Source organism: Elephas maximus, chromosome 2 (genome assembly GCF_024166365.1).
Source record: "Elephas maximus indicus isolate mEleMax1 chromosome 2, mEleMax1 primary haplotype, whole genome shotgun sequence".
In the NCBI taxonomy this organism is placed as follows: domain Eukaryota; kingdom Metazoa; phylum Chordata; class Mammalia; order Proboscidea; family Elephantidae; genus Elephas; species Elephas maximus.
Genome location: NC_064820.1, coordinates 152,255,847 through 152,283,126, shown reverse-complemented (window position 1 = coordinate 152,283,126; position 27,280 = coordinate 152,255,847). Strand labels below are relative to the sequence as shown.

General features: G+C 44.2%; 1 protein-coding gene across 4 annotated transcripts in view; it reads left to right on the top strand.

Annotated features, from left to right (window-relative positions):
* The window catches only part of SIL1 (SIL1 nucleotide exchange factor), a 318,024-nt gene that overhangs the window by 73,716 nt on the left and 217,028 nt on the right, over positions 1 to 27,280 (top strand). For all 4 annotated transcript variants that reach the window (XM_049873774.1, XM_049873773.1, XM_049873772.1 and 1 more), the window contains exon 2: positions 19,763 to 19,877. In XM_049873774.1, the coding sequence (XP_049729731.1) occupies positions 19,803 to 19,877 (75 nt within the window). In that variant the 5' untranslated portion in view covers positions 19,763 to 19,802. The remainder of the gene's footprint in view (positions 1 to 19,762; positions 19,878 to 27,280) is intronic.

Below are 27,280 nucleotides of genomic sequence, written 5' to 3'. Positions count from 1 at the left end.
ATGGCATTGCCTTTAATAGGAGTTTCTTTTTAATAATTGTGCTGTCTGAGACTCAGATGTTGAAAGCCATACTGTCCACTGAATGTGAACAGGACATCAACCACCTGCGGGCAGAGATGGTTGTTTTTATATGTTTCGTTCTATAGTGTGGTGCCCAGTGTGCTCTGGGGACTGAGGCTAATGCTTAAATATCTTTGGCACCTGTTTTTAGATTATGAGTGCTAAATGTTTACAACCCAGACTGCCAGACTGACTGGTACAGGATATGGGTTGGTGTGCTTTCCTATTTGTAGATAGTTTGGAGCTACGGATTGGAAGTCATACCTCCTCCCTCCCTTGGTTCCGCTAAGAGGCCATGACCCTCTCTAGAAGCTTGGAGACAGCAGGGGAAAGGTAGGATGAACTCTGATCCCCTCTGTAGCCCCAGACTGTGATATGCGCATGAGTATGTGAAAGTCTCGGGGGTTCTTTGGAAGCAGGCTGTAGAGAAGAAAGCCCATTGTGTTTACTGTTAGGAGATCCAGTTATTATTTTAAAGGAAAGGGAAGAAGGCAATCCTGGGGGCCTTTTCACTGGATGCTAGCTGACCCTGTCTAGAGTGGTCCCAGCAGTCTGGGTCTACTGCACTTGCTCTGACTGCTCCTGTTTTCCCTAATTCTCCCATAGAGGCAGGAGAACAGCAGCAGGAATTTGGAGATAGGCCTGAGTCATCAGGCAGCTGGGCTCTGAAGTGACTACTCTCAGTCAATTCTTCAGTGGGCACCGATGCAGAGCCAGCCAGTGTTGCATAAAGGTTTCAATGGAAATGTGCCTGTACCAAAAACCAAGCCCATTGCTGTTGAGTTGATTCTGACTCATAGGGACCCTGTGTGTGTCTGTAGCCACCAAGAATGTGTGTTGGCAGACCTGTGGCTCAGGGAAGCTGGGCTCCAAGGAGGGCCTTGGTGTCAGAACAGAGTACAATTCTGTACGGGCATGAAGCTCTCATTGCCGTTGCTTATCCTGCTCTCTGCTCAGAATTTTCTCTAACAATGATTAGTAGTAGGAGCCACGAGCTTCTTGAGCCCTGTGCTATGTACTTTATTTAACCTCATTTAATCCTGACAACCATCCTAATATGGTTACTATCATATCCCTTCTACAGGTGAAGAAATGGAAACTTGGAGAAGTTAAGCATGTAGCTCAAAGGCACACAGCTATTCAGGGGAGACCTGGGTTGGACTCCAGAACCTGCACTATTCCACTGGAGTGGAGGTGGAGCAGCTGATGGTAATGGCTGTTACCATCAGATACATGCCAATTACTCTCAGGACCTCAGGCGGTGTCAGGGAGCAAGTATAAGGAATAGGTCCCCTTGCCCCCTCCTTGCTAGGAGCTTACAGTCTAGGGCCTATTGGAAAGTACACCAACCAGGGCTGGGGCATTTCTCTAATTCACCTGGCTACTTACTGGTATGCTTAGGCAAGCCCTGTCCCCTTTCTGGGCTCCGTTTTCTTCATTTGCCATGTGGAAGTAATTGTATGTATTTCCTGGATATGACTGGTTGGAAATGATCTTAGATATTGTCTTGGGCAACTTTTACCCAATATAGGTCTCCCCTCCTTCTGCCAGGTTCTCGTCAGACAGTTGCGGGTATGTGAGGGGAGTGCTTGGTTTTGGGCTCTTTGAGTGGGAGCAGGGACGTTTTTGCCTCTTGTACAACTGGGCAGCTTAAGTGGCAGGAGGTTAGGAGCATGCCTTAAGCCACACAGGGTACCAATGACCCAGCTGCTGTCTGAGCCGAGGATTTTCTTCCTCCTGAATGTTGTGCCTCTGTTGTGGGTGGGCTAGGCCAAGGGTATTCAGTACTCAATGTGTATATGTGTGTGTGTGCGTGCGCCTACACCCACGCACACAGTGTGCAGACAACTTGGATGTGGTAGAGGTGGGTCTCTCCACAAGAGGGCCCCAGTAGGCTCAATTAAAACTTTCCTGTTACGACAGAAAATGTGTCCCTTTTATACCGAACAAATAAAATAATGAGTCAGTTTTCTGTGGCTTATTTCACAGACCACTGGACAGGCAGCATGGTCAGTGAAAAGAGCATGGGTTCTAGGGCCAAAATGACTTGGAGTCCTGCCTCTACTTCCCTCTGGCTGCAGGAACTCTAACAAGTTACTTAACCTCTCTGAATTTCAGTCTCCTCATTGGTAAAATGAGCAGAATATTAGACTTCCTCAGAGGGTTGTTATGAAGAGTAAATGAGCTTAGTACTGGACTTGGAACGTAGAAAGTGGTCTGTAAGTGTTGACTATATTATTTGACAAGATTTATTTTCCCTGGGATGCCCAGGTATTGCATTTGAATACTGAGGGAAAGGAGTGTCACAGGGGTGTTTCTCTCCCTCTTCCACCCCAAGTGCTACAGTTTTGATTCTTACAGCTTTACTAAGTGTAAGGACTAAAGCTACTGAGCAGCGCCAGGCATGGTTGAGAGTTCAGAGAAGGTAGAGTTATGTTTGATGAGAGTTTCTTCTTGAAGAATTTGCTGAAGAATTTTCCTCCTGCCTCCTCCCTCTGCTGTGCGATTGTGTTCCATTACAAGGAGGGAGAGTAGCTCTATACATCGTAGGCACCTATTATATGCATTGGAGAATCCCTCTATAGTGCCACTGGAATGAGTTTTTTCTCAGTTATCATTAAGAACATAGTGAAAATGTTGAAAACAAGGCCTTTAGAGAAGTGGCGCTGAAGCTCGAAACTTCTGCGAACCCGCCTTTGTGCCTCCATTTCTTTTGAAGGACCCTTTGGCTGCCTCATTACCAAATCCAATGGATTTTTCTCTTCATTCTCATTGATTTCTTGATATTGTTGCCCACAACTTGATTTTCTCAGGATTCTCTCCTCTCTTGACCTGTGTAATTCCGTACTATTCTTGTTGCTCTTATACCCTGACTGCTCTTCCTTGGTTTCCTGGCTTGCTCCTCTTCCTTTTCCTAACCACAGCCATAAGTTGAAGACTGTAATCTTGACCCACTCTTACTTTCTCTCTAAGTTTTATCCCTAGGATAGCAACTCTGCTTCTGTTGCTTTGGTTATCGCTTCTGTGTGAAAGCTCCCTTCCAGCATTCAGATTCTTTGAAGGCTGTGGCTGAGTAGGATAGATCTGGAGATGGTTAGGCAGGGCTCCCTTTCATTTGATGACTTTGTTCATCACTTGATTTCTTTTAGATGGAGCCACTGTCTTTTGTCTCTGAGATTGTAATTTTTTGCTAATCTGCTTGGCTGCTTGGCTACCTTCTTGAAGATCTGTTTTTTTTTTTTTTTTTTTTCCCCTAATCAGTTGGGGAAGGTTGGTCATATCCCCTACCTCTTAAGAGTACAGCATGTTGAGAAGGGGCCGGGAATGCCCTTTCAGTGCCCTTCCCACTTCATCCCATCCTGTATTGCCCTCCTTACAGGCCTCTAGTCTCAGCTGGGCCACTGGAGCCCTTCTTGGCTCTGTGTATCCTCAGGCAGGGCCAACACCTATGCTTGCACTGCCGCTAGAAAGGCCTCCCTTGGGATCTCCCTTGTAGGCTCCCTGTGTGAATTTTGATTTTGTAGCTCTGGCCTGGGGGAGGCTGAGGTCCACTGTGGACCTTCTACTCTCCAATAGCCTTCCCTAATCACTTCCTTCTTGAGTACCTTAGGTTTGTTAAGAGTAGTCCCCGTTTGCTTGGCCCTACGCATGACTTTCACTACTATCCTCACAAGTGGACCAATAAACAACATCATGATAATAGAAGAAAATATTGAAGTTGTCAAGTGTTAATAGGCAAAGATGTCACTTTGAGGACTAAGATTCGCCTGACCCAAGCCATGGTGTTTTCATTTGCCTTTTATATGCATGCAACAGCTAAACAATGAATAAGGAAGATGGAAGGAAAATTGATGCATTTGAATCATGGTGTTGGCAAAGAATATTGAATATACCATGGACTGCCAGAAGAGCAAACAAATCTGTCTTGGAAGAAGTACAACCAGAATGCTCCTTAGAAGCGAGGATGGTGGGACTTTGTCTCATTTGCTTTGGACATGTTGTCAGGAAGGACCAGTCCCTGAAGAAGGACATCATGCTTGGTGTCATGGATTGAATTGTGTCCCCCCAAAATATCTGTCAACTTGGCTAGGCCATGATTCCCAGTATTGTGTGACTGTCCACCATTTTGTCACCTGATACAATTTTCCTGTGTGTTGTAAATCCTACCTTTATGATGTTAATGAGGCAAGATTAGAGACAGTTATGTTAATGAGGCAAGACTCAATCTGCAAGATTAAGTTGTGTTTTAAATCAGTCTCTTTTGAGATATAAAAGAAGTGAGCGGAGAGACAGGGGGACCTCAAACCACCAAGAAACAAGAACCAGCAGAATAGCACATCCTTTAGACCCAGAGCCTCCTCAACTGGGGAAGATTGATGACAAGGACTTTCCCCCAGAGTGGACAGAGAGAGAAAGCCTTCCCCTGGAGCTGGCACCCTGAATTCGGACTTCTAGTGTCCTAGACTGTGAGAGAATAAATTTCTCTTTTTTACAGCCGTCCACTTCTGGTGTTTCTGTAATAGCGGCACTAGATAACTAAGACACTTGGTAAAATAGAGGGTCAATGAAAAAGAGGAAGACCCTGAACAAGATGAATTGACACAGTGGCTGCAACAGTGGGCTCAAACATAGCAACGATTGTGAGGATGGCGCAGGACTGGGCGATGTACCATTCTGTTGGGCATAGGGTCACTGAGTCGGAACGGACTGGAGAGCACCTAACAACAACAGGCATGACTTTCGTACTTGGGGTGGATACCATCCCCATTGCACAAATGGAGAGTGACTCAGGCATATTCCAAATCCAGCCTCCTAGACAGTTAGGGGCTGGACTGGGGTTAGAAGCCACATTTTTGTTGTTGTTGTTCAAGTGCTCTGTCCACTTAATTGCTGTCTACCTCCTGACTTACTGTTTGGTTTTTTACTGATGGGAAAAAAGCCTGTTTGCCTGACTACTACAAACTTGTTTCTCTTGTCCTTCAAATTAGTCTTTAAAAATCCATTTCTTTTCTTAAGCCTTTGCACATTGTTCTCCCTTGTCAGGGCTGTCCTCTCAGTGTCTTCTTTGGATTGTTTCTTCAGCTTCATATTTGCTCAAGCTAGGTGGTGAGCTTCTGTTTGTGAAGAGGTGACTGTGTATGTGTGTATGAGCTTGCCCATAAATAGTAATGAATTCGTGTCTGTGGGAAGAGCTCATCCCCTATCCTTCAGTTTGGGAATTGTGTCCTAGCCAAGTGACATTGTCTTACAGGATGCTCCTGCAGCTGGCAGTTCTGCGTGCTGGTGGCCTGGCTTTCTGGACGCGAGGATGAGGGAGAAGCATTGGATGGCCTGGGTCTGCCTTGGGACTCAGCAGGAAATTGACTTGGTCTTTCCATTTTCAGAGGGTCTTCCTTTAACATCTTTTTCTTTTACCTCCTCATAGTAACTACCCAACAAAGGGCTTTGGCCCTCCAATTTGAGGGTGTAGTCAGCTGGAGAATATGTGGATCTTGCATGAGGCCGGAGCTCTGGAGAGTGGCCCCAGCGTACCTGGCCTAGCTCTTCGACTACTAAACGAAAGGTTGGCAGTTTGAACCCACCGAGAGGTGCCTTGCAAGAAAGGTCTGGCAATCTGCTTTTGAAGGATCACAGCCTTGAAAACCCTATGGAACGCAGTTCTATTCTACCCTGAAGCACATGGGATCGCATGAGTTGGAATCAACTCTAGGGCAATGAGTTTGGGTTTTTTTTTTTGATACCACCTTTTGAAGTAGGAATCCTTGTTATCCCCTACTTCATAGATGAAGAAACTGAAGCATAGTGAAGTTGTGTCCAAGATCGCATACCTAGGAATTGACAGAGCCAAGATTTAGCCTTAGGTCTGTTGGACTCTAAGGTCCAAGTGTTATACTTCGTACCAGATGCTTTTGTCCCTTTATGTCAGTTTTCTCCTATAAAATGGAAGTAGGAATTCTCACCTTTTCATTTTTTCCAGATGATTTGGGAAAACAAAAGCATAGTCATATACTGTAGGTTAAGAACATGGGCATTTTATGAAATGGAGCTATAAGGACTCTGAGGCAGGCTGCTGAGGTGGATTTGCCTGCCCAGGATGCTTGTCCCCTTTTTCACTTCTCCCTGAGTTCTGCTCCTGAAGTTTGAGGACAGGCAGCCACTATCCACAGGGCCTGCCAGCCATGTCAGAAGCTGCCAGAGACCCAGCAGGTCACTCTACCTCCCTCTCTTGGCTTCTTGCCGTCTGTATCCAATTCTTTTGTTTTTCTGTCTCTAGAGAAGACAAAAGTTACAGGAGGATGTCTTGTTTACACAGCATCCCGCCCGCTCCCCCAGTCTTGTCTGAATTGAGTGGAGGACATGAGGGACAAGGGAGGCAAGGGCTAGAGAGTCTGCAGGACTCCTCCTACACACTCCCCAAGCATCTGCTCCGGGCTGCAGTAAGCTGGCAATACAGATTGCTGAGAGCATCCAACGTCTATTTAAGTAGAGGTACAGTTTTGACAGAAAAATCGGCATCTCAAGTACCTTTTTATCTCTTTTGTCCTGAAGCCCAAGGATGCTTAAGGAAAGACTTGCTGGTGATACACTGAAGTAGGTTCCCCTTTCCCGTACTTAGCGATGGTGTTTTAAGTCAGAAGAAGGCCATAAATGTAAAGATGCAGATCTGTCCTCCATTGAGAGCCAAGGATGATGGGAAGGTTTGTTTTGCAGGGTATACAGGGGCAGGTGATCAGGTGAACCCAGGGTTAGTGGATGGCAAGTGGTTTGGGGAGGGCACCGCCCACAGGCCAAGTGTGCCATACTATGCCTCAATGGGAAATCATGATTTTGGCTTTACTTATGTCAGAGACTGATGTTCCCTTTCACTGCTGCTGCTGCCTAGGTCCCTGTCTGTGATGGTAGCCTTACTGGTAGGAATAGCTCTGTGCCACTTCCCCCTTCACCTTTCCCTCACCTTCATCATGAAGTCCAGGGAAAACTATGCCTGCTTGCTTTCCACCTACCACTTCTTGAGTAAGGACCAAGACCAGGTGACATGGCTGCAGGCCAGGCCTTAAGAGGACACCGATACCCATGCCTCCATGCTGCAGAGTTTGCTCTTGCTCCCTAGGTGCCCCTGCCAAGCCTAGGAAACTGTCTCACACTTGTCTCCCAGCCACACTTCTCCGAGGTCTCTCCCTAGTCTCTACTCCACCCCACCCCATGTGTTCAGCTTCTCTCTGTCTCTCGCTCCTGTTTTCTTGGAAAAATAGAGAGGTAGTAGATAGGTCAGGTGTGTAGTCTATATGGAATTACTGGGTGGAGATGAAGGATCCACTTGCGAATCGATCTCTTATCCTTAGTATCAGCAGAAAGTGCTTCTGAGAATGTTAGTGTGTGTGCCAGAGATGGCGTTGGCTGGGAGCCCTGTGGGAGCTGCCATTCCCCCCCTCCGCCCCGCCCCGCCCCACCCCAACACACCCTTCCCATTCCAGGAGGTTGGGGAAGCTGCCGTTTGTGTATTAGCCGCCCTTGACCTCTTCCTTACTCCCTTCTGGGCCTCCTCTTCCTGCTCATTTGTCTTCTTTGCCCTTGACTTCTTCCTTCTTATTTACCTGTTCTCGTCATCTTTTTCCTGAGCACCAGTTTCAGCATTCATCCCTGGCTATAAGAACGGAGCATTTAACTCTATGTGTGTATATGCATATACACAAGAACACTCTTATGTCAGGGAAGGGATAATCTTGGTTCTCTCTTACTGTATGTTGTCCTAATAATGCTGTGAGCCCCTTGGTTCCATCCTTTATTCCTTTTTTCTCACAGCCAGGGCTGCAGGGTTTAGAAAGGTATAGAGCATGATAGGAAGCTCCAAGGCTGTGTGTACTCTCTGGAGATCCTTCTGCTTAGGCCTCCCAAGCCTTCTCCCTTACGATATGGCAGCTCCTGCCCTTTGGACATCCTCACCCAGCCTGGCCCCTCTCCTCCTCACACCCAGGCATGCCCAGACACCTGCTTGCAGCACCTAGTGTGAACTTAACTCCCTCTCTTTCAGTGTGATTGGTACGCCAGGGAGTCAGGTTGCTGGGGGAAGCTCATGTGGCACTCAGCCATTCCATTTTGTCGACAAAAAGAGAGGGGGAAACTGGCAGAAAGCAAAGGCTTTTGCTGCTGGGTGAGTGTAGCAGCTATTTTTAGTACCCAAGCCTTTGCTTTTCCATTTGGCTGTGCTTTTTTAGCTCAGTGTCAGTCCAGCAGGGCTGTTTTCCTTCATGGCTGCAGATGTCCTTAGGGAAAGTTTCTGTGTGCCTTGTGGCAAGGGGGTAATAACCTCTGAGAGCAGTTCAGGCACAGCTTTTGTTCCCACTGCAGTCATGTCATGGGACCAATTTCTTGAGGCAGAATAGAGAGAAATGTGGTAGGGTTGGAATTGAGAAAACGTAAACACCACTCTCTTCAGAAATGTTCTCCTGTAATTAATTCACTTAAGCCTCTATTGAGTAAATCACCCTAGTGAGGTATATTGGGGGCGAGGGATAAACACAGAGACCTTTTATAAGGGTAGCGTAAATGGTTTGTGCTCTACTGCTAACCAGAGGTTGGTGTTTGCAGTTCACCTAGCAGCAGCACAGAAGAAAAGCCTGGTGAGCTGCTTTCGTAAAGATAAAAAAAAAAAAAAATTACAGCCAAGAAAACCCTATGGAACAGTTCTGTTCTGTACACATGCGGTTGCCATGAGTCAGAATTGACTCAATAGCAGTGGGTTTGGTTGTTTTTTTTTTCTGGAGGAGGGGTTAATAGACATTCGGATTTTTGTTTTTCTAGATCATTTGCCGATTTGGATTAAGTTCATTTGACTTCCGTTCCAGTTTATTGATTAAATAGCCAATTTTTCTGCTGAAGAGCATAGTCTGCTGAAGAGCAGCTCGCAGTTGGGCAAGTAGAGAGAGGTGTGTCATGAACTGTTTGGCAGAAGAAGACTCAGATGGATAGTGAAGCACGCTATCTTTGAGGAGCCTCGGTGACGGTGACATTGTAGGACTCCCTGCCTAAAATCTTCCATTGGCTTCTCATGGCCTTTTGAATAAAATGTAGACTCCGTACTAATGCCTACAAGCCCCTTTCTACTCCTCCAACCTTACCTCATTCCACTGTGCTGCAGCCAGCAGATCTTTTATTTATTTTCAATTTCTCAAAAATTTGATAACTCATACCGCCTCAGAGCCTTTCCACACATTGTTCCCTCTGTGTGGGACACTTGCTTTTCTTACAGTTGGCCGTTCTTACCTTCAGGTCCAGTCCAAATTCATCTCCTCTTTTCCTGCCTTGTTTACCCTTATTCTCCTTCTCTGTACCCTGTTCCCTTCTATGACTGTGCTCGCTACAAGTTGTGATTTTTGTATTTATTTTTGTTTTATTACCTGTCTCCCCAGCTAGACTGTGATAGCAGGGACTTATGTTTTGTTCATCTGGTGTCTGACCACAGTAGATACTCAATGAATATCTATTGAATATGTCAAGTAAATTGAGATGGACATGGTGGTGGTTGTAGTCCCATGGTAAACAAGATCATCCAGGCTCTCTTGGGACTGAGCCAAGCATTTCCTGAGGAGGGACCCTTTGGTTGGCTGTGCTCAAGGAGACTGGATTTGAGCTGAGGCAAAGGGAGCCACTCAAGGGGGCTGGAAACTGGGCCTACTCTTCAGGGGTAATATGAGCCCCTCCTGGTTTGGCATAGGCCATCCCCTCCACTCCTAGCTCTTGTGATCTCCTAGGCCATTTGAGCTGAATTTGAACTTGCTTGTATTCCCTCATGTATTGGGGCATCCTGTAGAGGCAGTGGTCTTTCCTTTTCCTTTTTGACCTGTCTTGACTCTTGGGCTTACTAATTATGTCACCACCAGAACCCTGGAGATGGTTTTTTGCTCATGCTGTGTGTTAGTGTTTCCTAGCCTTTCTTATACTGATGGGAATCATAATGCCATATGTAAAATAATAGAGTGGAATGTGGATGGGACCAAGCTCCCATCGTAAACATTACTGCCATATGGGAGTAATGATGATGGTGGTGAGACCCACCTGTTGCTTGTGTAGGGCTTTGTGCTTTCAGCATTGTGATCATGTTTGTGCTTGACAGTGGCTCTGTGAGGTCAGTCTTTAGGTACCGAAAACTTCATTTAGTGGATGATGAAACTGTGGAGATGATGAGCCTTCAGTAAGTGGCAGATACTACTCTATCCTTGGGATGGGACTTAACAAGCATTATCATGTAATCCTCGTAACCCTAAAAGAGGCCCCCCATTTTTAAAAATAATTTTTATTGTGCTTTAAATGAAAGTTTACAAATCAAGTCAGTCTCTCACACAAAAACCCATGTACACCTTGCTACACACTCCCAGTTACTCTCCCACTAATGAGACAGCCCGCTGTCTCCCTCCACTCTCTCTTTTTGTGTCCTTTTCGCCAGCTTCTAACCCCCTCCACCCTCTCATCTCCCCTCCAGGCAGGAGATGCCAACATAGTCTCAAGTGTCCACCTGATCCAAGAAGCTCACACCTCAGCAGCATCCCTCTCCAACCCATTGTCCACTCCAATCCATGTCTGAAGAGTTGGCTTCAGGAATGGTTCCTGTCCTGGGGCAACAGAAGGTCTGGGGGCTATGACCACCGGGGTCATTCCAGTCTCAGTCAGACCATTAAGTCTGGTCTTATGAGAATTTGTGGTCTGCATCCCACTGCTCTCCTGCTCCCTCAAGGGTTCTCTGTTGTATTCCCTGTCAAGGCAGTCATCAGTTGTAGCTGGGCACCATCTAGTTCTTCTGGTCTCAGGATGATGTAGTCTCTGGTTCATGTGGCCCTTTCTGTCTCTTGGGCTCTTAATCGCCTTGTGCCCTTGGTGTTCTTCATTTTCCTTTGATCTAGGTGGGTTGAGACCAATTGATGCATCTTAGATAGCTGCTTGGTAGCGTTAAAGACCACAGACGTCACTCTTCAAAGTGGGATGCAGAATGTTTTCTTAATAGATTTAATTATGTCAGTTGACTTAGATGTCCCCTGAAACCATGGTCTCCAGACCCCTGCCCCTGCTACGCTGGCCTTCGAAGCATTCAGTTTATTCAGAAAACATTTTTGCTTTTGGTTTAGTCCAGTTGTGCTGACCTCCCCTGTACCGTGTGCTGTCTTTCTCTTCACCTAAAGTAGTTCTTATCTACTATCTAATTAGTGAATGCCCCTCTCCCCCCCCGCCTCTCATAACCACAAAAGAATGTTTTCGTCTCAGTTTAAACTATTTCTCAAGTTCTTCTTATAATAATAGTCTTATACAATATTTGTCCTTTTGCAACTGACTAATCTCACTCAGCATAATGCCTTCCAGGTTCCTCCATGTTATGAAATGTTTCACAGATTCCTCACTGTTCTTTATGGATGCGTAGTATTCCATTGTGTGAATGTACCATAATTTATTTATCCATTCATCCATTGATGGGCAACTTGGTTGCTTCCATGTTTTTGCTATTGTAAACAGTGCTGCAGTAAACATGGGAGTGCAGATATCTGTTTGTGTAAAGGCTCTTATTTCTTTAGGATATATTCCAAGGAGTGAGATTGCTGGATCGTATGGTAGTTCTATTTCTAGCTTTTTAAGGAAGCGCCAAATCTATTTCCAAAGTGGTTGTACCATTTTACATTCCCACCAGCAGTGTAGAAGTGTTCCAGTCTCTTCACAACCTCTCCAACATTTATTCTTCCGTGTTTTTTGGATTAACGCCAGCCTTGTTGGTGTGAGATGAAATTTCATTGTAGTTTTGATCTGCATTTCTCTAATGGCTAATGATCGTGAACATTTCCTCATATATCTGTTAGCTACCTGAATGTCTTCTTTAGTGAAGTGTCTATTCATATCTTCTGCTCATTTTTTAATTGGGTTATTTGTCTTTTTGCAGTTGAGTTTTTGCAGTATTATGTAGATTTTAGAGATCAGGCGCTGATCAGAAATGTCACAGCTAAAAACTTTTTCCCAGTCTGTAGGTAGTCTTTTTACTCTTTTGGTGAAGTCTTTGGATAAGCATAGGTGTTTGATTTTTAGGAGCTCCCAGTTATCTAGTTTTTCTTCTGCAGTCTTTGTAATGTTTTGTATATTGTTTATGCCATGTATGAGGGCTCCTAACGTTGTCCCCATTTTTTCTTCCATGATCTTTATCATTTTAGATGTTATATTTAGGTCTTTAATCCATTTTGAGTTAGTTTTTGTGCATGGAGTGAGTTAGTTTTTGTGCATGGAGTGGTCTTGTTTCATTTTTTTTGCAGATGGATATCCAGTTATGCCAGCACCATTTGTTAAAAAGACTGTCTTTTCCCCATTTAACTGTTTTGGGGCCTTTGTCAAATATCAACTGCTCATATGTGGATGGATTTATGTGTGTATTCTCAACTTTGTTCCATTGGTCCATGTATCTGTTGTTGTACCAGTATCAGCCTGTTTTGACTACTGTGGTGGTATAATAGGTTGTAAAATCAGGTAAAGTAAGGCTTCCCACTTTGTTCTTCTTTTTCAGTAATGCCTTATTTATCCGGGGCCTCTTTCCCTTCCATATAAAGTTGGTGATTTGTTTCTCCATCTCATTAAAGAATGTCATTGGAGTTTGGATCGGAATTGCATTAAATGTATAGATCGCTTTTAGTAGAATAGACATTTTCACAATGTTAAGTCTTCCTATCCATGAGCAAGGTATGTTTTTCCACTTACGTAAGTCTCTTTTGGTTTCTTGCAGAAGTGTACTGTAGTTTTCTTCGTGTAAGTCTTTTACATCTCTGGTAAGATCTATTCCCAAGTATTTTATCTTCTTGGGGGCTACTGTAAATGGCATTGATTTGGTGATTTCCTCTTGGATGTTCTTTTTGTTGGTGTAGAGGAATCCAACTGATTTTTGTGTGTTTATCTTGTATCCCGATACTCTGCTGAACTCTATTAGTTTCAGTAGTTTTCTGGGGGATTCCTTAGGGTTTTCTGTGTATAAGACCATGTCATCTGCAAATAGAGATACTTTTACTGCTTCCTTGCCAATCTGGATGCCCTTTAATTGTTTATCTAGCCTGATTGCTCTGGCTAGGACTTCCAGCACAATGTTGAATAAGAGTGGTGATAAAGGACATCCTTGTCGGGTTCCCGATCTCAGTGGGAATGCTTTCAGGCTCTCTCCATTTAGGGTGATGTTGGCTGTTGGCTTTGTATAAATGCCCTTTATTATGTTGAGGAATTTTCCTTCTATTCCTATTTTGCTGAGAGGTTTTATCATGAATGGGTGTTCAACTTTGTCAAATGCCTTTTCTGCATTAATTGATAAAATCATGTGATTCTTGCCTTTTGTTTTATTTTTGTGGTGGATTACATTAATTGTTTTTCTAATGTTGAACCATCCCTGCATACCTGGTGTGAATCCCACTTGGTCATGGTGGATTCTTTTTTTGAATATGTTGTTGAATTCTATTGGCTAGAGTTTTGTTGAGGATTTTTGCATCTATATTCATGAGGGATATTGTTCTGTAATTTTCTTTTCCTATGGTGTCTTTACCTGGTTTTGGTATCAGGGATATGGTGGCTTTATAGAATGAGTTTGGTAGTATTCCGTCCTTTTCTATGCTCTGAAATACCTGTAGTAGTAGTGGTGTTAACTCTTCTCTGAAAGTTTGGTAGAACTCTGCAGTGAAGCCATCTGGACCAGGGCTTTTTTTTGTTGGGAGTTTTTTGATTACCTGTTCAATCTCTTCTTTTGTTATGGGTCTATTTAGTTGTTCTACTTCTGTTTGTGTTAGTTTAGGTAGGTAGTGTGTTTCTAGGAATTCATCTATTTCTTCTAGGTTTTCAAATTTGAGTATAGTTTTTCATACTAATCTGATATGATTCTTTTGATTTCAGTTGGGTCTGTTGTAATATCGCCCATCTCATTTCTTATTAGGGTTATTTGCTTCCTCTTCTGTTTTTCTTTTGTCATTTTGGCCAGTGGTTTATCAATTTTTTCAGAAAACTAGCTTTTGGTCTTGTTAATTCTTTCAGTTGTTTTTCTGTTTTCTATTTCATTTAGTTTAGCTCTGCTTTTTATTATTTGTTTTCTTCTGGTGCCTGTGGGTTTCTTTTGTTCCCCTCTTTCTATTTGTTCAAGTTGTAGGGATAACTCTTTGATTTTGGCCCTTTCTTCTTTTTGGATGTGTGCATTTACTGGTATAAATTGGCCTCTGAGCACCGCTTTTGCTGTGTCCCAAACGTCCTGATAGGAAGTGTTTTCGTTCTCATTGGATTCTATGAATTTCTTTATTCCATCCTTAATGTCTTCTATAATCCAGTCTTTTTGGAGCAGGGTATTGTTCAGTTTCCAAGTGTTTGATTTCTTTTCCCTGCTTTTCCTGTTGTTGATTTCCACTTTTATGGCCTTATGGTCAGAGAAGATGCTCTGTAATATTTCAGTGTTTTGGATTCTGCTAAGGCTTGCTTTATGACCTAATATGTGGTGTATTCTAGAGAATGTTCCATGTGCACTAGAAAAGAAAGTATACTTGGTTGCTGTTGGGTGGAGTGTTCTGAATATGTCTACGAGGTCAAGTTGGTTGACTGTGGCATTTAGATCTTCCGTGTCTTTATTGAGCTTCTTTCTGGAGGTCCTCTCCTTCACTGAAAGTGGTATGTTAAAGTTTCCTACTATTATTTTGGAGCTGTCTATCTCATTTTCCAGTGCTGATAGAGCTTGTTTTATGTATCTTGCAGCCCTGTCATTGGGTGCATAAATATTTAATATGGTTATATCTTCTTGGTGTATTGTCCCTTTAATCATTATATAGTGTCCTTCCTCGTCCTTTCTGATGGATTTAACTTTAAAGTCTCTTTTGTCAGAAATTAATATTGCCACTCCTGCTCTTTTTTGATTGTTGTTTGCTTGATATATTTTTTTCCATCCTTTGAGTTTTAGTTTGTTTGTGTCTCTGAGTCTAAGGTGTGTCTCTTGTAGGCAGCATATAGATGGATCATGTTTTTTAATCCATTCTGCCACTCTCTGTCTCTTTATTGGTGTATTTAGTGCATTTACATTCAGGGTAATTATGGATATGTGTGAATTTAGTGCTATCATTTTGATGTCTGTTTTTGTGTGTTGTTGACAGTTTCTTTTTCCCACTTGATTTTATGTGCTGAGTAGATTTTCTTTATATATTGTCCTTTGCTCATATTTGTTGTTGTTGATTTTGTTTCTGCTGAGTCTGTATTTTTCCCTCGTATTTTATTTTGATGAGTAGGGTAGTTTGTCTCCTTTGTGGTTACCTTATTATTTACCCCTATTTTTCTAAATTTAAACCTAATTTTATTTCTTTGTATCGCTGTATCTTCCTGTCCATCTGGAAGGTGTGTGATTACATTTCTTAGTCCCTCTTTATTATTTTAATGTTGTCTTCTTTTATATGATTATATCGCTGTTATGCTGTTTTGGGCTTTTTTTGTTTGTTTATAATCTTGCTTTGTTTTTTTGGATTTCCCTGTCTGGGTTGACTTCTGGTTGCTCTGCCCAGTGTTCTCTTGGGTTGATACCTGATATTATTGATTTTCTAACCAAGGAATTCCCTTTATTATTTCTTGTTGTTTTGGTTTGGTTTTTACTAATTCCCTAAATTTGTGTTTATCTGGAAATGTCTTAATTTCACCTTCATATTTAAGAGGCAGTTTTGCTGGATATATGAATCTTGGCAGGCAATTTTTTTCCTTCGGTTTTTAAAATATGTCATCCCGTTGCCTTCTTGCCTGCATGGTTTCTGCTGAGTAGTCCGAGCTTATTATTGGCTCTCCTTTGTAGGTGACTTTTTGTTTATCCCTTTGCTGCTCTTATAATTCTCTCTTTATCTTTGGTTTTGGTGAGTTTGATTATAGTATGTCTTGGTGACTTTCTTTTAACATCTACCTTATGTGGAGTTCTGTGAGCATCTTGAATAGATATATCCTCATCTTTCAGAGTATCACGGAAGTTTACTACCAACAAATCTTCAATAATTTTCTGTTATCCCTCCCTCTTCTGGTACTCCAGTCATTTGTAGGTTCTTGAATAATCTTTCTAATCTGTTCAGTTGCTTTATCTTTGTGTTCCTTGGCTTGTTCTGCGTATTGCCTCATTTCCTTCCTGATGTCTTGAAGGGTTCTGTATGTTAAACTTTTGTATTCTGGCTTTGGTAATTCCAGGAATGCACTTTCATCTAGAAGATCCCTGGATTCTTTGTTTTGAGAGCCTGTTGAGGTGATCAAGGTCTGTTTCTTTATGTGACTTGATATTGACTGTTTTCTCCAAGCCATCTATAAGTTATTGTATTTGTTTATGCTTGCTTACTGTGTCGTAGCTTCTTGCCTTGTTTTGTTTTGGTATATCCCTATGGGTTGCTTGAGTGAGCTAGCTTGATTATTTTCACCTTTGGAGCTCTGGTATCTTCTCCCCAGCTGGCTAGAGCTGTTATCAGGTATATCAGGCTAGGAGTCCATTCAGTTTTCTTGTATGAATTCAGCTCAGGTTTCCAGGTAGCTGATCACCAAGTGTGTGGTACAGGCTCTGTCCTACAGCCTTAGAGGGGCAGGGGTGATTGGCATATACACCGGTATCTGATTGCAGCAGGGTGTCACTCTCTGAACAAGGCAGAGGTCTGAGAACTGACCCCCAGGTGTCTCTGAGGAAAATGCATCTCTGTTTCCTAGAGCGTGCTGGTGGGTGGGTTCTACAGAGGGACAATAGGCGCCCAAATTTTTTGGTTGTAAGGACTGGGAGGCATCAGTTATCTTTGGACCCCTGTCGCGGGTGGCTGGGTGACCTTAGTGGAGCTACCAGTCCTTAGATCCCTGATGTGGGTAGGTGAGGACCTTGTTTAATAGGCAAAGCAATGTCAAACGTCAAACACTCACTTCTTTACCGCACAGCTGAAATGGTTGGAGTTTGCCCACAAGGGCCTATTCTCCCGAAATAGGCCCACACAGGTCCATGCAGAAGGGAAAGGTGCTCAAGGTCCGTGGACAGTTTATGCCTGGACAGGAGCCGCTTCTGTCCTGAGCTCCCCTGGTTAATGGAGCTAGCAAATTATCTTTTCCCCCAAGTTGCAAATTTTTTCCTTCCCTAAGGCCGGGAGGATGGCTGTAGGTGCTCACCAGGGTCTATCTCAGGCCCAGGGATTCAGCCGCTGAAGCCGGCTTGGGCGGGGTGGCGGGGGGTGTGTTAAAATATACGCAAGTACTTATTAGCTTTTCCCGAGTGGGCCATTCTTCTCAGGTTCCGGAAGTGTGAGTAGGCTGTATGGCTGGCTGCTTCTGCCTGAAGAAACTGCCGCTGATTGCTAGTACCAGCCTGCCGCCGCAGCTCTGGGAATGTTGCCTGAGGGCTCCCCATGATTCAGGTCCAGTAACTCCTTTCCACTTCTGAACGGTCTCTTCCTCCCCCTGCCCCTCAGTTCGTTGCCTAAGCTTGCCTTTGATGCTCAGGGCTCCCAGCTTGTCACAAATATACTCGTTTCACTTGTTTTTTCGGGTCTTTGTTGTAAAGAGGGCTCACTGGAAGCGTCTGTCTATTCCACCATCTTGGCTCTGCCCCCTCCCCCCCAGTTTTTTCTAACAGATGAAGAAACTGAGACACAGAGAGGGTAATAACTTGCTCAGTGCCACCCACCTAAGCATTGATGGAGCTGGGACTCAAATGTAAGTCTGACTTTAAAGCCCGTGCTTTTAACTATGCTGCTATGACTGCGCCTCAGAGCTATGATGTCTCTAGGCCAAGATCACACCCTAGGACACTGGAAAAATTGGAACCATGGTTACGGTGACCCAACTCCTGGTTTAGGTGACTTCCGTTATGGATATCTTGCTCCTCCCTCCCCTTAGATCCCTTCCCTCCTTCCCTAAATTCACTTACACGTTCACATTACCAGACGTGATGAAACGAGTTCCTTTATATGGGCTTTTGCCTTGGTTCTTTGGAAAAACATTTTGAGAGATTTTCCACCTAAGCCCCATGGACTTACCTTTGCCTTAGTTTTCTACTCAGAGGGTTTGTTACTTTTGTCCAGGTTGATTGGTATTTCCTGGGTGAGCTGTAAACAAGGATGGTTTGCTACTTTTTGCCTGGCCCTGGGCTGTAGCCTGCCCTGTGATTGGTATGCACCTTGCAGAGATTGATCAATAAACTGTGCAGATGAAGTGACTGTGGACTATGTAAATGAAATGTCTGTAGCCTCCTATGCAAATGAAGTATCTGTGGCCTACCAAGACGGGATTGGTCAGTTCCTGGCCCTGGTGGGAGGGCCATGCCTTGAAATTGGTGAGGAGTTTGTAGATATAAGCAGCCAACCTCACAGAGGTTTTAGCGACAGAGAGTAGCAGAAAGAAGAGAGAAGAAGCAGAGAAAGGAGGGAAGGAACCTCCTAAAAGAGTTGTAAACTGAAGGTGGTGACAGTCCTGGAATGGTCCCAGTGGCAGAGCCAGCAGCAACAGGTCTGGAAGGGGCTGTATGGCAGAGTTGGTGGTGACAGATGGTAGGGCCAAGAGGAGCCTGTTCTCAGTGGGATGAGAGGAGCCTAGAGAGCTGTCCTGCACTGAAGAAGGGAGACTTTGCCTACATGCTTCTTGATCCTGAGTTGTAGCCTGTTACTTATGGTCTGTGAGTTCTGTGTGGCCACTGCAACAGACTATCGAACCTAGCAAAGAAGTAGAGAGTGCCATGGGAGGGACAGCTCATGTCAGAATTGGTAAAAAGGTTGGAGGATGGAGGTATGTCTCACCTCCACCTCACAGGGCTCAGCCTTGGGCTGACCTTGATTTGCATTATCCCGGCTGAAGTTAGACAGGTTCTGATGCTACTACTCCCACCATTTTACACCAGGTCAGATGAATGTTGCATTTTAGGTCTTTGTAAGATTCTGAATACAAAATAAATACCATGTGATCTTTATCACAGATTATAAAACTCATAGCAAATTAAATTTAGTGGTTCTTTTAGTCTTTGCAGTTGCTTTAATGAGCAAAGTTACTTAATGCATTCTTGTGGCATTTTAGTTTTAACAGCTAATTGGGGCTGCACTTTGGTTTTCAAAGCAGCTAGGGCAAGTAGAGACTGTTCTGGACCCAAAGTTTGGCATCATTCTCAGAGAATGCTTACAAAAATTATCTCCCCTCCCCAAGAAACTTCTGGCACGGTTCCAGATACATGTGAGAGACTGAAAGGTGATGTGAAAGGCTTTGTGGCTTGGAAATGTTGAACCTGACTGGTTTAGGAGGCACCGATGGCATCTATCTTCAAACATGACGGTGGGTATAATTTAAAAGCAGATGGTTATAAAGACTCAAGTGTATTTGGGCCCATGTTTATTCACATGCAGATCAATTCGTCAGTTTCCCTCTCTGACCAACATAGCTGACACCACTGCCCACAACCTAACAAGTTGATGATGACGAAAGAAGGGACTGGGCTGTTACAGTTCACAGTTCTGATTGGCTGTAGAGTTCCAAACAAGGGCATATCCCTCTTCAGGTGGCTAGACTCCTTGTGGAAGATGGAAGCTTACTTCAGATTTCTCTACCCCTGTGGTAGAAGACCTGTGATACCTCTATGCAGAAAATGTCTTAAGTCTCTCAAATGGGTGACATCATGAGAATCGTGATGCTACGGGACCAGGCTCCAGCTTCCCATTGACCCTCTGTTTTCTGTGTTTGCACTCCTCAGGTCTCTAACTGTGACTCCCCAGGGCCTGCCCCCTTCCAGAATGGCTCCTCTGGGCATGCTGTTCGGATTGCTGATGGGCTCTTGGTTTACCTTCTGCCTCAGCCATCAGAACCCTGTAAGTATTATATTGCAAGTGGGAGGATTCCCTAATGGGGTCAGAGAAAGCCTCGGTGTCACCAAGGTTGCTGTGGGAGTGGGGTGGGCATTTATTTTTTCCTCTTATAGAAATGTGGCCAGCACTGGGAATGTGGCAAAATTTCCTGGCACAGTTTATCATTGTCATCATCATCAGCTTACCGTTTACCAAGCACTGTATTAAGTACTTTATATATATTCTCATTTAATCCTCCCACAACCCTACGAAGTAGGCAGCTACAATTATTATCCTCATTTTCTAAAGGAGGAGACTAAGACTCATAGACATTAAGTAACTTGGCCAAAATCACACTGCCAGTTTTTGGCACAGGTGGGAGGTCAGGATTCTCCCTAGAGGTTGATTGCCTTTGTGGTGAGCACTAATCCCCAGCAACACTCTGCTTCTTCCTCTGCTCCCCTCTTCCTGTACTTCCCTCAGACTGTATGTTTGTCTTCCACCCACCTCTGCCATTTTCTGCCTATTCTTTCCAGGCTTCTCTTCATTAACTCAGACCTCATTGCTCAGGGCTTCTGTCATTGCCACAGGCAGGAGCAGAACACCCTAAAACGCCCTGCGCTTGGCCTAGGCTCCTAGACCTGTTGCCCCAGCTTGTTCTAGCAACAGCCTGTCCTTGACCAGCTCCATGCCCTCCCTTCTCCCTCCCTTGAGAAGCCCTGTCAGCTCTTTGACAGTCTCACCCTCCCCTGGCCACCTTTCCCAACCCCCAGGGCTCCCACTAAATGTTGGATAAAGCACTGGAGGCTTTGGAGCAGGAGGCCCTTGAAGTGCAAATGACAGTTGTGATGAATTTAATAACAATCCAGCTCAGCTGAGGTTCACCTCTAGCTTGTGGCAAGCTTCCGCCTTCCCTCTGAAGTCATTTGTTTTCTCTCTGCCTTTTTCCCCACTTTGTGGAGCAGGAGAGAACGTACAGTTGGGAGTCACGATTCCTTTTTGAGCTTTTAATGTTCTCTGACTAAGATCCTGTTGATGCCTTTTTCTGGCCTCTTCTTAAGGATGCTGAGAATGTGATCCCTGTGGCCTCCAAGGGTGGGACTGGTCACAGCATGAGGTTGAGATAGCCTCTTGCATGGTCTAGCTGTGGAATGACCCAGAAAGGTACCCAAGAGTCTCAAGGGAGAATCAGAGCTGTGTCCCCTCTCCAACCTCCAGCTCATGAGAAACTCTGTGCTCTCCATCATGAGCTTTAGCAGATGCACAATTAACAAAAGCGTGCTGATGAATTTACTTAAGGACCGTGTGTTAGTAAGTCCCTTTTGGATAATAGTCCAACTAAATAGATGAGCTTTCAGAGCCATAATTATTCTGGCCCATTTATATTAGCTCTATTGAGTCTAGTCTCAGAAAAAATGTTAATACTGACTTTCATCAACAGAAGCTGCTTTTATCCTTATGTCTGTTCCTAAGCTGTATCCATTTGTCATAATCTTTCATCATGTGCTAAGCACAAGTAGGAGTCGAAGGATCTTTTCTCTCATACCATAAAAACTGCTGCCCTGATGGCATTTAAAATCCAAATTTCGAAAGCCAGCCACCTTCACAACAGGGAAAACGTGTAGGGGTAGGAAGGAGGCTTATGATCCATTCTCCAGAGCCTGGGGTCCAGGCAAATACTCCTGGTGACCCGGAATTGTCCTCCCCTAAGGCATTTGTGTAGGTTGATGGCTACCCAGGAGAAGTTGGCTGCATATCAGGGTACTATCCTCCCTCCCTGGGATGTACTTCCTGGGATGCCACATCTTAGGAGGAGTGAGGATTGTGTGGTACTGGCCTTCAAAGAGGAGGGAAGGAGTGGAGTCTTCCCAGTGGAAGGAGCATAAGCCCTGCATAAACCCATTTTGCCACCTATTTGGCAAGATATTAACCATATCTGAGCTTTATTTCCTCATCTGTAAAACAGGGATGGTACTTCCCTCTTAACGTTTTAGTGCCGATTAAATGTGATTGTATATGTGAGCACCTAAAATTGGGACTGGCACAGTATGGTCAATGAGTGGTCAATAAATGTCAACTATTACTTTTAGTAAAGAGATGACTGCTTCTTTGGTTTATTTTGGGGTGGTGTCAGGCAGGAGACCTCTGCAGTATGCCTCTGTCTGTCAGCCCCCCATTAGGGATTCATTCATTCTCTTGGATCTTGAAGGCTTTGGTCTTTAAGAATCTCTCATTCAGGAAGTGTGACATGGTAAGCTGTTGTCAGCTAACACCTTAGCTGGGTTTTCTTGCCAGTCAGTTGAGAGGAAACTGGTACTTAGAGTGATGGTGGTGGGAAGAAGAAAGTGCTGGGGATCCAGGAGGGGAGGGAGCTCTTCTCAAAGCCAGCTAGGAAGGCACCAAAGTATGGGATTACTTCAGAGCTGACCAAGGACTGGCCTGCCTTTCTCACTTTTTTGTCTTGCCCTCCTGTTCAGGATATTGCCCAGACAGAGAGAGGCTGGTCTTCCTTGTCCCTTCTCTGGGACTGTGGTTTTTCACCTTTCTTATGAAAGTCTTTGTTTGGAGAGGGAGATGTGCTGCTAAATGTGCTAATGTGCTCTCGTTGTCCCAGCTTCATTCCGTCAGCATCCAGGGCACTACCATTAGTCTGTATGCCCAAAAACAGAAACACAAACGTGAGTCAGAATTTATACATGGGTTTTGGAGCCAAGCAGGCCTGGACTGAAATCTCTGCTGCTATTCTTAGCAGTGTGGTTTTGAACAGGCCCAATATCCGTCTTCACCTATAAAATGGGAATAATATTACATACTTCACAGGTGAGACTAGGATGAGTTGAGGCACGCACGCATGGGAGGCACTTTAGCCCAGTGTCTGGTGTATAACGCCAAAAAAAAAAAACAACCCATTGTTGTTGAGTTGATTCTGACTCATAGTGACTCTATAGAACAGCATAGAACTGCCCCATAGGGTTTCTGAGCAGCAGCGGGTGAATTTGAACTGCTGATCTTTTGGTTAGCAGCTCTTAACCACACTACCAGGGCTCTACCTGGTATATTAACCAAAACCAAACCTGTTGTCATTGAGTCTATTCTGACTCATAGTGACCGTAAAGGATGGAGTAGAACTGCCCCACAGGGTTTCCAAGGAGCAGCTGGTGGATTCGAACTGTTGACCTTTAGTAGCAGCCAAACTCTAAACCAGTACACCACCAGGGCTCCGCCTGGTATATAGAAAAAGAAAAACAAAAAACAAACCTGTTGCCATCAAGTCAAGTCCAACTCATAGTGACCCTAAAGGACAGAGTAGAACTGCCTCACAGGGCTTCTAAGGAAAAAAAAAAAAAAAAATGAGTGCCTGGTAAATTCAGACTGCAGGCCTTTTGGTTAGCACTGAACCACTGTGCCACAAGGGTTTTGGTATATTGTAAGGGCTTAATAAATGGTAAACTCTTCAGCCTATGATAAGTTCATATGGCTGGCTGGATGTGATTTGGGCAGTCTAAGGGCGCTCACAGCCAGATCTGATGACTAGGGTGGGCTGGGTAGACAGGGGAGCATGGAATTTGTGTCACCCATACTAACCAAAAGGTTGGAGGTTTGAGTCCACCTAGAGGTGCCTTGGAAGAAAGGTTTAGTAATCTACTTCAGAAGCATCAGCCATTGAAAGAAAGCATTATGGAGCACAGTTCTACTCTGACACAGATGGAGTCTCTGTGAGTTGGAATTGACTTCACGGCAACTGGTTTACTGTAAAATAATGGCTTTCTGTGTGTGTGTGGCTTAAAATCTGATTCAAAGATGATACCAGGAGAAAGCTCAGAAACTTTTTTTTTATTTTTAAAATTTTTATTGTGCTTTAAGTGAAAGTTTACAAATCAAGTCAGTCTCTCATACAAAAATTTATGTATACCTTGCTATATACTCTTAGTTGCTCTCCCCCTAATGAGACAGCATGCTCCTCTCCACTCTCTATTTTTGTGTCTATTTGGCTAGCTTCTGACCCTTCTGCCCTCTCATCTCCCATCCAGACAGGAGCTGCCCACATAGTCTCATGTGTCTAACTTGAGCCAAGAAGCTCACTCCTCACCAGTATCGTTTTCTATCCTATAGTCCAGTCTATTTGGGAATAGTTCCTGTGTTGGGCTAATAGAAGTTCTGGGGACCATGACCTCCCGGGTCCTTCTAAGTCTCAGTCACAGCGTTAAGTCTGGTCTTTTTACGAGAATTTGAGGTCTGCATCCTACTGCTCTCCTACTCCTTCAGGGGCTCTCTGTTGTATTCCCTGTCAGGGCAGTGATCAGTTGTAGCCAGGCACCTTCTTCTGGTCTCAGGCTGATTTAGTATGTGGTTTATGTGGCTTTTTCTGTCTCTTGGGCTCATAATTACCTTGTGTCTTTGGTGTTCTTTATTCTTTGCTCCAGGTGGGTTGAATCCAATTGATGCATCTTAGATGGCTGCTTGCTTAATGTTTAAGATCACAGATGCCACTCTCCAAAGTGGGATGCAGAATGTTTTCTTAATAGATTTTATTATGCCAGTTGACCCTGCCCCTGCTATACTGGCCTTTGAAGTGTTCAGTTTATTCAGGAAACTTCTCAAAAAACATTTTTGAGCAATGACAGGATTGTTACAAATGTTTTGCCCCCTATAGCTTGGAATCTAAGTGGTTTAAGGGCACTGTGCCTCAGTAGTCCACCAGTCTCATTGTTCTAATTCTTCCTCTTGAATCTTTCCTGTTAACCTTGTTAAAGAAATCTAGGAAAAAAAAAGCTTTTTCAGCCCCCAGTTGTCAAAATGAATGCTAACCCTTGCCTAGATTTTCATGGGTTTCCTGCCATGTTCCCATCATCTCTGTTCCCTTTGTCTCTTTCTGCTTCTTTTGATAATGACAGTTTGACTGCTTGCATACAACTGCACCTGCCAGGAGTTACCTGGCTAAAGCAAGAGTTGCAATTTAAAGTTTAGATATGTTTAGTTTGGCCCTTTTAGTGTTCTAAAAATAAGAAAATTTCACATAGAAATCTTGATTTTTGTTTTCTTAAAATTGAATGTCTGCATGGCAGTGGTGAGCCAGCTACATAGCAGCTGCTTTCCTTAGTCAAGGCAGGAGGGCTCCAGTTCCCCCAGTCCCCACCACTCCCTGTTGTTTTACACCTGGCCCACTTCACTCATTTACATCCATCCCTGCCTGGTCCCTGAAGGCACTGGATCAACATACCTCTAAGGCAAATTTTATTAACATTCTCTTAGTTCCATGGTCTTGTGTGTGGTAGAGCTTCTAGCAGGGGCTGACCAGCATTAGTGGGCCTGTAATACATAAACTCCAGGTACTTAGCCTACAAGGCAGTCTTTGTTGTGGGATGTGGGCTAGTGTCTAGCCTCCAGCAGACTCAGTACCTTGGGCTTGCCTTAGTCTAAGGCATCCAGAAGACAACCCTGTAGGAGGGAACGTTCATTCACCACATTTGTTAAGAATTATAAAGCTGAGCCCTATCCCAGGTGTGAGGGTACAGTGGTGAAAGAGACTACTAATATAGTGGCTGCCCTCAGGAACTCAAATATTGGAAGTCCTTGACATCCATGTCCTCAGAATGTAGGATGCCTCCTGCCAGTCTCTTCTCTTCAGGCTCATGAGCACACCTGCTCTTCTGTTCCTAGGTTTCTTTTGAGCTCAGATTTATCAAATTTCAAGTTGAAGGGGTGGGAAAGGTTTGAGGGATCAAGCTGCACTGGTGGCCACCACCCCAACCTGAACCTGCCTGAACGATGCCATGTTGTACAGTCAGTCTTGGATGTCATAGCACGGACTCATGTGACCTGGACCCTGTGCTATGATTGATTGCCTCTGCAAGTAGTGATAGTAGTGGCTACCATGTACCTAGGGCTGCTGTTTGACATTGTAGAACCTCATCTAATGAATGAGTTAGCTACTGCTATTATTTCTACTTCATAAATGTAGGAACCGAGGCTTAGAAAGTTAAGTAATTTTCTCAGTTACAAGAAACTGGGATTCAAATTTGGGGTTATCTGATGTAGAGCTTGAGTATTAAACACTGCTGTAGTCAGTGCCTCTCATTACATGTGACATGATTTGAGGGCCTCTGCTTGTCCAAGATACTGTCCTTACTGGTCCTTAACAAGGTCTGAAATTCTGCCATCTGAATTTCATGACTTTATTTCTTGTTAAAAGGCAAAAATTCTTGGAGGGGCTTTACACTGTCATCATCAACACCTTAACACCTTAACCTTTCTTACGACAGCTAATTAAAGATGAGACCCTGAGGGATCCCAGCACATAGGGGTACCTATCTGGAGCTGGGGCACTGCTCAAATGAGATGCATTATTACCCCCATGCAGGGTTACAATTGTTGGGAGACCAAAATGAGATCTATGTAAAATACCTAGCACAGGTTTGGGTCCTTAGTAGGAATTCAAAAAATATACCTATTATTATTAGGGGAAGAATTGGGAGGTGGAGGAAAGGTGATGACAGGGGAGGCAGGAGGGCTGAAATAACCTCCTTGTGTGCTAGTATGGGTTCCTCCTTGCTCTCCCAAATGTAGTTTCCCAGAGCTCTGGAACCCTCCAGTTCCAATTTCTTGAGGCCTTGCTGCTTTTATGCAAGAACAGGTTTAAAAATGGGACAGGAAGGATGGGAGGCTGGGAAGGAGCAAAATGAATAATACTTTGTATTTCTTTTGCATCTCTGTTTCCTGAGCTCAAAGTGCTCCACAGACACCATCTCATTAATCCTCCGTGCTCTCCACAGGGTGAAGGGAAACAGGTTTAGGAAACAGTTTCCAACCTGGGCATCTTCCTCCCTCAGACCAGCTGGGCTCTCACCTTCCCACTGGCACCTGTTTCTCTATGGATTGGAACATCCCAAGAGATCATTTATGCCCTGTAGGTCCCCTGGGGAGTTGCCAAAGCCCTAACGGTTTCCTGCTGGGCTTCTTGGGAATCAGTTGGGCCTCAGCTGCCAGCTTTTGCATATCTGTGGTGGCCATCTGAAGCCTTACTCTCCTCTTCAGATGTGTTTCTTTCTTTTATAAGTATCTTTATTATAAAAGTAGTATGTATAAGCTTTAAACATCAAACAGTTACAGTAGTATATCAAATAAAAGGTTAAAGGCCCTGTTGTCTCCTTTTGCCAGCCCCTCTCCCTAGTATGTTCCCTTGATCCCCTCTAGATAGTATGGAACCTTCTGGACCATTTCCTTACGCATATACAAAGGTACTATATACACAAAATAATATGCTATGTTCATTTAATCACATTCTGTCACACATGTTGGTTCTGAGGTTAACCTTGTGAAAGAAATTGCATGTGTCCAAGAGGAGAAGAGGGGTATGGAAGGAAAAGAATATGCCACCGTAGGTTATTTTCTTTCCGCTTGCCTGGTGCCTAGCTGTGGTGGGCTGT